The 12,447-nt window shown below is 39.3% G+C and overlaps 1 protein-coding gene across 2 annotated transcripts in view; it reads left to right on the forward strand.

The window, feature by feature from the left end:
• Positions 1 to 271: 271 nt before the first annotated feature.
• Positions 272 to 12,447, forward strand: part of ARNT (aryl hydrocarbon receptor nuclear translocator) — a 68,418-nt gene continuing 56,242 nt past the window's right edge. For both annotated transcript variants that reach the window (XM_055584356.1, XM_055584357.1), the window contains exon 1: positions 272 to 473. Coding sequence is in view for 1 of the 2 variants with exons in the window: in XM_055584357.1 (XP_055440332.1) it covers positions 449 to 473 (25 nt within the window). In the remaining variant the exon portion in view is untranslated. The remainder of the gene's footprint in view (positions 474 to 12,447) is intronic.

Below are 12,447 nucleotides of genomic sequence, written 5' to 3' on the forward strand. Positions count from 1 at the left end.
CAGAACGGCCAACCAGGCGAATCCGCCACCCAGGGAAGCTTTTTAGTAAAATTGTTTTTCATTGACGTCACACGATCATTGACCTCTAACTCAGAAGAGGCGGGATTAGGAAGACAGCTGGACTTCTTTCTCGCCCACCCTCCTCCACAGGACGGGCTGGAGGCTCAGTGGCCAGCCCGCCCTCTGACAGATTTTGGATTTCATTGGTCAGTTTTCCCGAGGAGGCTGGCTTTGAGGCTGACCCCGCCTCAGACGTGGGCTCTCCCCGCTGTAGGGGCTGGGGACGGTGGGGGTTGCTGCGGCCGCCATCTTGGGCTCCGCGGTAGCGGTGGCGGCAGTAAGGCGCCGCGTCTGGGGAGTGGCTCTTCCCTCCCCCTCCCCCCCGGTTCCGTGGCGGCGGCTCCTCCCACTGGGGGGGGGTGGTGCGGCGGCAGTGGCATCTACGGCCATGGCGGCGACTACTGCTAACCCCGGTGAGGAGACGGAGGACTGGGTTGCCTGTAAAGGAGGAGGGGCTGAAGGGGTTGGCAGCTGGGGAGACCCGGGCTGAGGGGCCGTAGTTGGGGCGGAGGGCGCTGGGGCGCGCGGGGGCGGCTATGGGGCGGTGGGGGAGGGGAGTAACCTGGGGGAGGGGCCGGACCCGGGGGAAAAGGGGGAGACCCGAGGTAGAGGGAGGGAGCAGGTGGGTGCTAGTTGGGGATTCCTTGCCCGGAGTTCTGGTGGAGCGCCAGTCCGCGAGGGGCTGGCCCGCCTGCACTCTTGTGGCGGCGTTCTGGTGTGCGTTGTGCTCTTTCAACACTCTGCCCAGTTGTAGACCTGCTTGATGCCGACTAACTGGGCAGAGTGGCTCGTTTTACTTTAAAAGTAGTTTGGGCTTATAAACGCTGGACCGCGTTGCCGTTTAGCTGGGATGTTACTTCCAAACGTTTAGATTTTAAAGTTTCAAAATCTTTGAATTTATACTGTTTCTTACAAACAGACAAACAAACAAACCTGTATTCCCCCCCGAGGGGGCTATCCTTTGAAACTTGCGTTTATTATTAAGAGGTGCCTCTCGTGTCATAAACTGCTGAAGGCTGAGGTTTGTGTACAGTGTTTGAGTTTCAGGATAAATCTTGCCAACAGCAAGCATCCGGGACCCCAGGTTGAAATCTTGTTAGGTGGGTCTAGGTAGTCCCCCTTCTTCAAGTTCAGTTCACGCTGTGTCTCAATGAACATCTCTTCTGTAGTGAGAGCTTGAACATTAAAAAAAAAAAATTAACCAGTCATGTCTCAGACTTAGAGTAGGGTGTAGTGCAACAGGTCTGGACAGATCAGGTTTTGAAATTTCTAGTCCCAGTCCTCTTTCCAGTACATTACAGTTATTTCTCCCTGGGAAGTATTTCATTTTAGGGATCCTAGTTTATTTTGCTGACCTTGGCCATTTCTTAGAAATCCTCATCTTTGATAGCTTCAGAAAAGAAGTAAGAGGTGGGGATGAATAATTTGAAAATATAGTAGTGGGAGGGCTTCACTGCTGTTCCCTTGTTAAAATTTAAATGGATTTTTTTCGTTCCTCTGAAAGGCAGCAGTATTTTGCAATATCCCGGTTTTGCTATTACAATTGAATCACTGTGAAATTTACTGTCTTTCCTACCATGTTTCTGGGAACAGAACTATTTAAAGAAGTTTAATTTGCCAGATGTCAATATCATATTTTTAAATCTTTTTAGTTTTTTCCTTTTAAAGGAAAAGGAGATAAAGTTAATGGCTAAAATTCCATTGCAGGAAGTGCTGAGTGATGGAATAAAATTGGAAAGATGCTATTATTATGGCAAACCTGACCTTGAAGTAAAATGACTTATCTGTTAACTAGGGAGTAAATAAACAAGATTTTAAACTAACACATTGCAAAATACTTACATAACCATAGTCAAGTTGCAAAGCATTTCTCTTATTAAGAGATGGCGAAGTAAACAAATTTAGTGCATATATCAGAAGCTTTTTTTCCAGCAGTGTGGGTGGGGTTGCTTTATTTTGTTTTGTTTTTTAAACAACAGTAACCAGAAGGACAGTCTCTTAACCACATTTTCATTAGCTGATCAATATCAGCTTAAATCTGTAAGTGGAAAATAGTATTTGTACAGAATGCTTGCTTATGATGGAACAGTTATTTTATTTCCCTTTGGCAGCCTGCTGCAATTTTTAGATTTCTTTTTGATGTTGGAGAATTCTCCCATAGCTTCCAAGTTATTGATTCCAAGTTCAACCGTGTTGTTTAAATTAGAAAGTGCATTTTCTTCCTTCAGTTCTCCTTTTGCCCCTTTGTATCAAAAGGAAGAGATCAATTGTGGACTTTTGGTAGCCTGTTGCATATGAGGGCCATAAATGTAGGGACACAGGGTGGAAATGTTCTGTGCTCAGTGAAAAGATAGTAAATGGCTTTCAGGTCTGAATTCCTTGTGCATGGTCAAACCTTTTTTTCTTAGGGTCATTTTAGGGACTAGAGACATCATACATGTTTCTTTGAGTTTTTCTACTTTGTCTTTTTCCTAGTTAAGTTTCCCTATGGTTCTTGTTTGTTCTTTTTTCACATATGTCTGCAAGATTTTTGGTAATAATTATTTAACTCTTCTAAGCTTCCTTTAAGGTAATCCTTAGCATTAATAACAATACTTGATCATTTTAGTTGTGTTTATAGAGTTTGACTTAGAGACTGTTGGTGGTCCTACAGAGACTTTCAGGAGACCTGGTTCCTTTGCATTTTTTGCTGTGTGTGTCTTAAAATGGTGCTGGATCAAAAGAAGAGTAAAATATGGTTTATACTGTGCTCTGAGTTATGTTGAAGTAATAGTTCTAATATGGTGGTGCCTTTTTTCTCTGTAATTGATAATTTTTCATACTCATTAATATTTCTGTTTACCATTGGGAAGCAGAAGTAAGTGGATAGGTGGTTCATGAAGTCTTAGGCTATATCTTTCTTGTCTGTGGGATACTAACAATTTTGAAAAACATTTTTAAAATCATGTGATTTGTAATGCATTGGCTAAGGCACTGGTTGGGAACAGATTAGTTATTTGATTTATACTTCAATATTCAGACCAGAGATGTGAATGAGTTTTTAGTAGTACAGGTTTTTCCTCCCTTGATTCTAATATTCTTTTTAACAGAGACCTCTTTTTGTGCTATTAGGTACCATTTATTGTGGGTGCAGAATGGGTAGAAGGCAAAGGAAGGAATACATGTTTGGGTTTTTAAGGCTGACATTTAGGAAGACTTTTTCTTTTCACATAGTTTTTAACCTCCTTAGATTATAATTTTAAAGTAAATTAGCTTAATTTTTATCTATTACCTTTATTTACTTTTTCAGATACCGGAAAATAGGAGTTTATGTAGTATAAAATTAAGATGCCAAGATACTTAAAAAAAAATTATATTCTATTGCAAAAAACTTTTTCAGAAGTGTTTAAATATATTTTACTGATTCAGCAATTGAAAAACAGTTAACATTTTTGAAAAAGAACCTCAACCCATGTAGTTTTTATTTTTAAAAATATTTTTGCTTTTTGTTCAGTACGTCTTATTTAGCTGGTTATTTTCGGTTGTACCTGGTGTTTGTTACTGCATCTGAGCTTTCTCTAGTTGCAGCAGCAGAGGCTAATCTTCGTTGCGCTGGGCTGGCTTCTCACTGCAGTGGCTTCTCTTGTTGTAGAGCGTGGGCTTTAGGCACGCAGGCTCAGTAGTTGTGGCACATGGGTGTAGTTGCTCTGTGGGATCTTCCCAGACCAGGGATTGAACCAGTCTCTCCTGCATTGCTAGGCAGACTGTTAACCACTGGACCACTAGGGAAGCCTCTCCACATATTTTTTAGACTATTCGAATTGTGGCACCAAACTGAATCTTTTCTGTTTTGTTAGAAATTAAGAAGTAGATACTGCTGCATTCTTGGAACTCTAGTTTTCTTGTTTTTGAAATAGTGGTCTCTCACTTTAGTTATTTGCATTCCAGTCCTACTTCTCTACTCATCACTAACAGATGAGAATAATTTGTTGTTTTATGGATGCTTTGTGAAAGTCTTTTGTGGTTCTCTGCTATGGATGACTTTCTTCTAAGGTATTAACAATGGGGATTTCCACAGTGCCAAGTGATGGTTGATTTTCAAAAAACTAAATTGCAACACTCAAGGAAACTAAACCCCCTTTCCCTTGATTTTACTTAGGCTGTGACGTTTGGGGCATATTTAATTTCAAAACTGGTAAAATTTGAATTCTTGATTGGGGAAACTGTCTTTGAAACCATGGTGGCCCAGCTCCTAAAGAATCCGCCTGCAATGTGGGAGACCTGGGTTCAATCCCTGGATTGGGAAGATCCCCTGGAGAAGGGAATGGCAACCCACTCCAATATTCTGGACTGGAGAATTCCATGGACTTTATAGTCCATGGGGTTGCAAAGAGCCAGACAAGACTGAGTGACTTTCACTCACTCACTTTTTCTCCTTCAGGCTGTTTACAATGGTTATTTTAAATGTTAATTCCCCTGGTGGTATAGCCCTGTTATAGAGGTGAAAGGGTGACATTTCTGTCAGTGCTATCCAATGTCTCTATGGTTGTATAGCTGATTCCCTTTAAATATAACTGAAGGGATATAGTTAAAGCTCTTGTGAAATACAAGGCCTGAACTCAGTGGAATTTCTTTGGGCCCATCATTCACAGACAATGATAGGCCCTGCTTGTAGAGCTATTTGTTCTTAAGAATGCTGCTTAACATGCTATGATGATTTGAATAAGTAGACATTAACAAATGTTGAATTTGGATTCAAGATAACCTCTATCATGAAACTTCCCTGGTGGTCCAGTGGTTAAGACTCCAAGCTTCCAATGCAGGGGTCACGAGTTGGATCCTTGGTCAGGGAACTATGATCTCACTGGCTGTGTGGTATGGCCAAAAAAAAAAAAAAAAAGATAACCCCTATCATTTTAGGCATAAGGAAACAAACCTAGAGAAAGGAATGGGCACATTTATTAAACATGTATTAAGTTCTTAGTGTATACCAGGCTGCACGTTTCCTGTTTTGTTGGCTATTATGTATGTTAGAAACCATCTCTCAGTTTCCAGATAAATTATCTCAGTTTGCATCTCTTTTCATCATTTCTTTGTTTTGTATTTGCCTCTTCACATTTTTCTGTAGTTGAGTAGACAAACTAAATTTATTACTTTAACAACTTTTTTAAAAAGATTTTTGTTGTGGACCATTTCTAAAGTCTTTATTGAATTTGTGACAGTATTGCTTCTGATTTATGTTCTGATATTTTGGCCATGAAGCATGTGGGATCTTAGCTCCCCAACCAGGGATCGAACCTACACCCCTTGCTTTGGAGGTGAAGTCTTAACCACTGGATGGCCAGGGAAGTCCCTGATTTCAACAACTTAATTACAATTTAAGTTTCATGAGAGCAGGACCTTTATCTCCCTTGTTCACCACAGTACCCTACTGCTCTCAGGGGTGTCTAGTATGCTGAGTAAATATTGAATAAGTGAATGTTATAACACCTGGCATTGGAGATTTATATCTTTATGCACTGTTAACATGAAAATACCTTTGAAAGGATAACACTAATTAAACCATAACATCATGAATTCACTTATAATAGCTAACATTATAGGTCACTTATTCTAAATATATCATCTCTTTTAATGCTCATATATATTATCTCATTTAATCTTTGTAAGAATCCTGTGAGGTATGCATTAATATTCTTGTTTTTAGATGAGGAAACTAAGGCACAGAACAAATGATTAGTTTGTCTGCAGTCTCATAGCTAGTAGGGGTAGAGACAATTTTGGGGGCGGGTAGAGACATTGTGATTGCTGGCAGTCCATCTACACAAAATTTTTTTATAGGCATTTTATATGCCATTTTAGCCACAGTGGAAAATAGTATGAAGGTTCTCATTTCTTTACATCCTCACCAACATTTATTGTTTGTGGTCTTTACACAGTCAGTATTCTTAACTGCTAAGTTACAAGACTTTCTCCATTGGACTTAAAGTCACTTTCTATAGAAGTGTAGCACAATTGATTCTTTTTAAGGAGGAGGGTGGGGTATTGTCTTTTTTTGTAGATGAAGGTGAAATACCACATTTGGCAGCCAGCATAGCACAGTTGCTTGGATGGAGAGATGAGTGCACAGTTCTGAAAAATTTGCTGGAAAAGTTTTGCAGTTCTTAAAATCTTTTCTGTAACATCCTTTATTCATAATTGTTTTTCAGCTCTTTAAAGGACTTTAAGGTTCTTACTGGAATCTTTCTCCTGGTTCTTAATAATCCATAATTGTGCCTTTTTGATTAACTTTTTGAATTTGGCTTCAGAAACAGTGCATTGCTCGCTTTTTCTCACTGACTTCCTTCTTTGTTCCTTAGGCCTGCTCATTTTCTTTCTTTTGTTCATTATGCTTCTCCAAGTCTCACTCTTAGGACTGGAACTCTTTAGTTAATAAGCCAGTCAACTTCCTTCATTTCTGTTTGCCCATCCACCTGCCTCAATTAAATGTATCTCCTTCCCTTCATTTATCTTTTATGTATTGAAGACTGTCCAAAATGTTTATTCTTGTCTTTTCACATAAGCTTATTTTCTGTATTTTCATCTGTCTAAAAAAAATCTCTTTTTGAATAATCCGAGAAGTCTCTGATGCTGCGAGGGATTGGGGGCAGGAGGAAAAGGGGACGACAGAGGATGAGATGGCTGGATGGCATCACTGACTCAATGGACGTGGGTTTGGGTGAACTCTGGGAGTTGGTGATGGACAGGGAGGCCTGGTGTGCTGCGATTCACGAGGTCGCAAAGAGTCAGACACGACTGAGCAACTGAACTGAACTGAACTAGCATATTATTTATTAAATATATACAGGTATATGGGCTTCTCTAGTGGCTCAGCAATGGCAACCCACTCCAGTACTCTTGCCTGGAAAATCCCATGGACGGAGGAGCCTGGTAGGCTGCAGTCCATGGGGTCTCTAAGAGTCAGACATGACTGAGCGACTTCACTTTCACTTTTCACTTCCATGCATTGGAGACGGAAATGGCAACCCACTCCAGTGTTCCTGCCTGGAGAATCCAGGGACGGGGGAGCCTGGTGGACTGCTGTCTATGGGGTCGCACAGAGTCGGACACGACTGAAGCGCCTTAGCAGCAGCAGCAGTGGCTCAGCAGTAAAGAATCTGCCTGCAATGCAGGAGATGCTGGAGACATGAGTTCAATCCCCGGCTCAGGAACATCCACTGGAGGAGGGTTTGGCAACCTACTCCAGTGTTCTTGCCTAGAGAATCCAACGGACAGAAGAGCCTGGAGGTCTACAGTCCATGGGGTCACAAAGAGTTGGACACGACTGAAGTGACCGAGCACTATACAAGTATATACCTACTCCAGTATTCTTGCCTGCAGAATTCCATGGACAGGGGAGCCTGCAAGGCTACAGTCCATGGGGTTGCAAAGAATTGGACTTGAATGAGTGACTAACACTTTCCCAAGTTTTATATATATGTGTGTGCGTGTGTGTGTGTGTGTTTGTATGTATATATAGATATGTAGTCACCAGTATTTCTTTCACATTTGCTGCCCTTCCTAACTTTTGTGTATCTTTCATGACTATCACAGTTTTTCCAGTTCCCCAGGCTAAGTTACTAGAAGTGTTTGGATTCTTTTATGTTTTTATCAGATTTGTTATCACATCTTGTTTTTTTTTCCATTTAAAAAAAGCGTTTTAAGCGTATAAGAATATTAAAGCATATAAAACATTTTAACTATATAAAATATATACTTAAAATAGATTTATTTTTTTTAATTAATTTTTATTGGGATATAATTGATTTACAATGTTATGTTAGTTTCTGCTGTTTACAGTAAAAGTGTATTTGTCATACATATACATATGTTCACTCTAATTTAAATTCTTCTCATATAGATCATTACAGAGTATTGAGTATAGTTCCCTGTGCTATACAGTAGGTACTTAATAGTTACCTGTTTTATATATGTTGTTTGTTTTAGTTGCTAGTTGTTTCCAGCTCTTTTGCAACCTGATGGACTCTAGCCCACCAGGCGCCTCTGTCCATAGGGTTCTCCAGGCAAGAATACTCGAGTGGATTGCAATTTCCTTCTCCAGGGGAATCTTCCTGACCAGGGATTAAAGCTGCATCTCTTGTATTGGCAGGCGGATTCTTTACCACTGAGCCACCAGGGAAGCCCCATTTATATATAGTAGTGTGTATGTGTCAATCCCAGTCTCCCAATTTATCCCTTCCCCCCCTTTCCCATTTGGTAAGCATAAGTTTGTTTTTTATATCTGTGACTCTTAAATTTATTTAAACATATATATTGAAAGTTATTTTAGTTGGTTTTACATGATTTGTTATAAAAACAGCAGTACTCTACCCCCTTCTCTGGTGACATCTGTTTTTCTTTTCTGTTAACCAAACTTTTAATTTTTTTATTAAATGTCCCGGAAATAGGAGATACAAGGTTTTTTTTTTTTTATTCCATTGCTATTTTTATTTGAATTTCATTTTTTACAGATGTGATACAAGTTTTTAAACTGAAAAAGCCAGAACAATGAATGAAAACTCAGCTACTCAAGGCACATTATTACAAAATTTCAGCATCAGATACAGAGTATTTTATAAGCTCCAGAGAGGGGAAAATTGATCAGTGAAAAATAATAGCAGTCAGATGGTTTTGCTTCTCCGTACAGTAATCACACTGGAAGATAGATGACAGTGGAGTGATGCCTTCCAAATTCTGAGGGAAAATAATTTCCAAGTTAGAGTTCCATAGCTAGGCAGACTCTCAGTGAAGTGGAAGAAAGAAATTTTCACATACTCAAGGTCTCCTTTATACTCTTTGCCAGGAACTTCTAGAGGGTGAGCCGCAGCAGTAGTGTTAGTCGCTTGAGTCGTGTCCGATGCTGAGATCCCACGGACTGTAGCCCGCCAGGCTCCTCTGTCCATGGGACTCTCCGGGCAAGGATACTGGAGTGGATTGCCATTCCCTTCTCCAGGGGATCTTACCAACCCAGGGGTCAAACCTGGGTCTCCTGCATTGTAGGCAGATTCTTCTACCGTTTGAACTACAGAAAAGGCCTATACCAAGAAAGAGGACACGTGAAATTCAGGGAAGAAGCGGTCGATAGGGTACAGCCCTTTCACAGACACTGTTCTTAGTTTCCCTGTTTTCAGGTTGGTAACCTCACTTTCAGCTTTGCCTGGTGTTCCCCAGGCCAGGGGACCTCTGGTTTAGTTTACACTCTTCCAGAGAATAAATCAATTTTTGACTGGGTTGAGGAGGGGCATTTTCCCTTTTGGAAGAAACAGGGAGAGGATCTGGAAATTGACCTGCTGCTTAAACAGTTATTGAACTAATCCTTATTTTAGCTTTCATTTGCCCTCCCCCCCACCCTCCCCCAGAAGCGCCCAGAGTCAGAGTTCCTGAGCCTGGGGCATTCTGGTATGTAAATAGAGTTGGTTTTTTGCTTTGCTTTTTCCCTTTCTGGTTTAGAATTCGGTTCTTAGGGGTCTACCAAAGGTAATGGTCCCAGTTTCCATAAATTTATTATTCTTTTCTTTCACCCATTTTTTCCCCATTTATATGGTTCTCTGTCTTGTGTAAAATTGTTTTTCTCCTTTATGTAATTTGAGGTGGTGGGGGCAGAAGAGAGTAAAAGTAGGTGTATATACATTTAAAATACTGTTCTTATTCAGAAGTTACATAGTTTAAAATTTTAGAGGTTCCTGTACTTTTTCATCCTGCTATCCTAATTTAGGCCTTTTATCACCTCCTTTTTGGTTAGTCTAATTTGTTTCTCTGCTTCTATTCAAATTTTAAGTCTGTCAGATTGATCTTTTAAGTTATATTTTCTTGTCACTCCAACTTAAAGGTATGCTTTGTCTTTCAGTTGCTATTGAATCAGATTTAAGATTTCATCTTGACCTTCAAGGCCTTCTCACAGTTGGGTAGCACTTGACATGTTATATTTTCTGCCGAATACAGATTCTGTGCTTCTTCGTAGGCCTGTTTCCCTATATCTCCTTACAGCTGTTTTCATAACCCCCCACCCCCCATTATGATTTGCTTATTTTTTCTGTATATGGCATGCCTTTCTCCTCTTCTTCACTTTTACTGAGGTTCAGCTTGACCTACCTTTCTGAAACTTCCTGGCTGGCTGGTTGGCAGTTTTGTTTCCTTTAGTTTTTCCTTCCTGTAGAGTACCTTCTCTGTGCTAGGGACTGTGTCAGACTTTAAAGAAAAGATAATTGAGGTGGTTTAAATTAAATTTCTCCAACTTTTAGATCCCAATTAAACCTATTATTGAAAGTATGGAATTTATTTTTTAAGGAAAAATTTTGTTTTTTCTTAGAAAAGTTACATATACTAACTTTAAAATTTATAGGGTGAAATAGAAAAAGTTAATAGCGATAATATATAAAATAAACTCAGCCTTACTAATAATAGAGAAATCCACATCAAACCAACAATGATAATCATTTTATACCTAGAAAATTAGTAAAACTTTGAAGGATTGCTGAGATCCAGTGCTTTTGGAGCTATGGATAATTTATACCATTGGTGAAGTTCTCAATTGGAATGACCGAAATGGCAACCCACTCCAGTGCTCTTGCCTGGAAAATTCCATGGATGGAGGAGCCTGGTAGGCTACAGTCCATGGGGTTGCAAAGAGTCGGACACGACTGAGCAATTTCACTGGTTCAATGGTCTTGGAGAGTAATGGGCGAAGTTTTAAATGTGCTTCTTTAGATTCAGAAAGTCATTTTCAGAAATTTTTTGTTGTAGGTAATCTTGGCATATGTGTTTAAAAATGTACAAGGCTATTTGATGAAACATTATTTATGATAGTGATAGCTTGAACATCATAAATGTGTGTGTGTGTATGTGTGTTAGTCACTCAGTTGTGTCCGACTGTTTGCAACCCCAAGGATTGTAGCCCGCCAGGCTCTTCTGTTCGTGGGATTCTCCAGGCAAGAGTACTGGAGTGGGTTGCTATTTCTTTCTCCAGTCATAAATATATGTTCTGTGAAATACTGTGTAACTGTTAAAACAGAATGTATTAACAGTATTTATTGATGTGACATACCTTCTAGAATACATTGTTAATTGGAAAATAAAAGTTGCAGAATAAATATGATATGGTTCCTTTCCCTTTGTTATGTAAAAATTGCTAAGATCCTGTAATATATAGTGGAAGGATTCATAACAAAACGTTAACAGCAATTTCCCATGGCAGAAATTGGGATATATGTACAAAAGACTTTACTTTTGACAGTTTGCTTCTGTATTGTTTGAATATTTTTGGAGACTTCTACATCTTATTTTCTGTATACCCATATTTTAATACATTACTTTTGTAATGTAAAAATTAGTAATGGCCAAATCAGTTAGCCTTTTTAGTGTTTGATGTATTTTTTACAAAGCTCCTATTTAAGGAGTACTTAGGGAGTGTGTTCGGCACTGTTCACGTTTACTATGTAATCTTCCCAGAAGGTAGGTACTGTTACAGCTGCATTTTAAAGATAAACCCTGAGAGATTAAATACTTTGCCCAAGGTCATACATGTGGTAAGTGGTAACCCTAGGATTGGAATCTAGATTTCTGTCACTTTAGAGTTTGAGGTATGTTCTGTCAGATGTTCAGTGCATGCCACACACACAGGTACATGCACATAAATTTTCTTTTTAAAAAATTGGGATCATGCATTTTCTGATTATAAAAGTAATATATGTCTAGTATAAAAGATAAAACAAAATGGATATGTAGAAAATCGAATATAGAAGTCTCTAAATGCCATTCCAGCGATAACCACTGTTAATAGGTTATTGTGTAACATTTGCTCGCTCCATTCTAGCCATGAGGTCATCCACACTATTTCTAGAATTTAACAGGCATACTCTCACCTCCAGGCATCTGCACTCTGCCTAGAATGCATTTCCCCCAGATACCTGCATGGTTTATTCCCTTACCGTCTTCTGACCTTTCCTTAAATGCTGCTTTTTCAGAGAGGTCTTCCCTATCTAAAATTGCTTGAACTTTGTATGCATCTGAGTTGACTCCCCTAGTTTATTTTTCTCTATATTTATCACTATATAACATACTGTTAGATCAAACCAAATGAAATTGCTATTTATCCATTTCGTATCTATAAAATGTCAGCCCAGTTTATATTTTGTTTTTCGATTTATCTTGCTCTTCTACTAGCATGCAGAATTCATAAGAATTAGGATTTTTGTCTCTTCTTTTTATCTCTAGGGCTTGCAACAGTGCCTGACATATAGTAGGCATGCAATAAATATTAAATGAATTCTTCCAGGCTTTTGTTATGCATATAAACTTATTGTATATAATTTTCTGTAGCTTATGTTTCCATTTTTCCATAGTCATATATGGTGAATAGCTTTCCCTTTC

This window comes from Bubalus kerabau, chromosome 6, assembly GCF_029407905.1.
Source record: "Bubalus kerabau isolate K-KA32 ecotype Philippines breed swamp buffalo chromosome 6, PCC_UOA_SB_1v2, whole genome shotgun sequence".
NCBI lineage: Eukaryota > Metazoa > Chordata > Mammalia > Artiodactyla > Bovidae > Bubalus > Bubalus kerabau.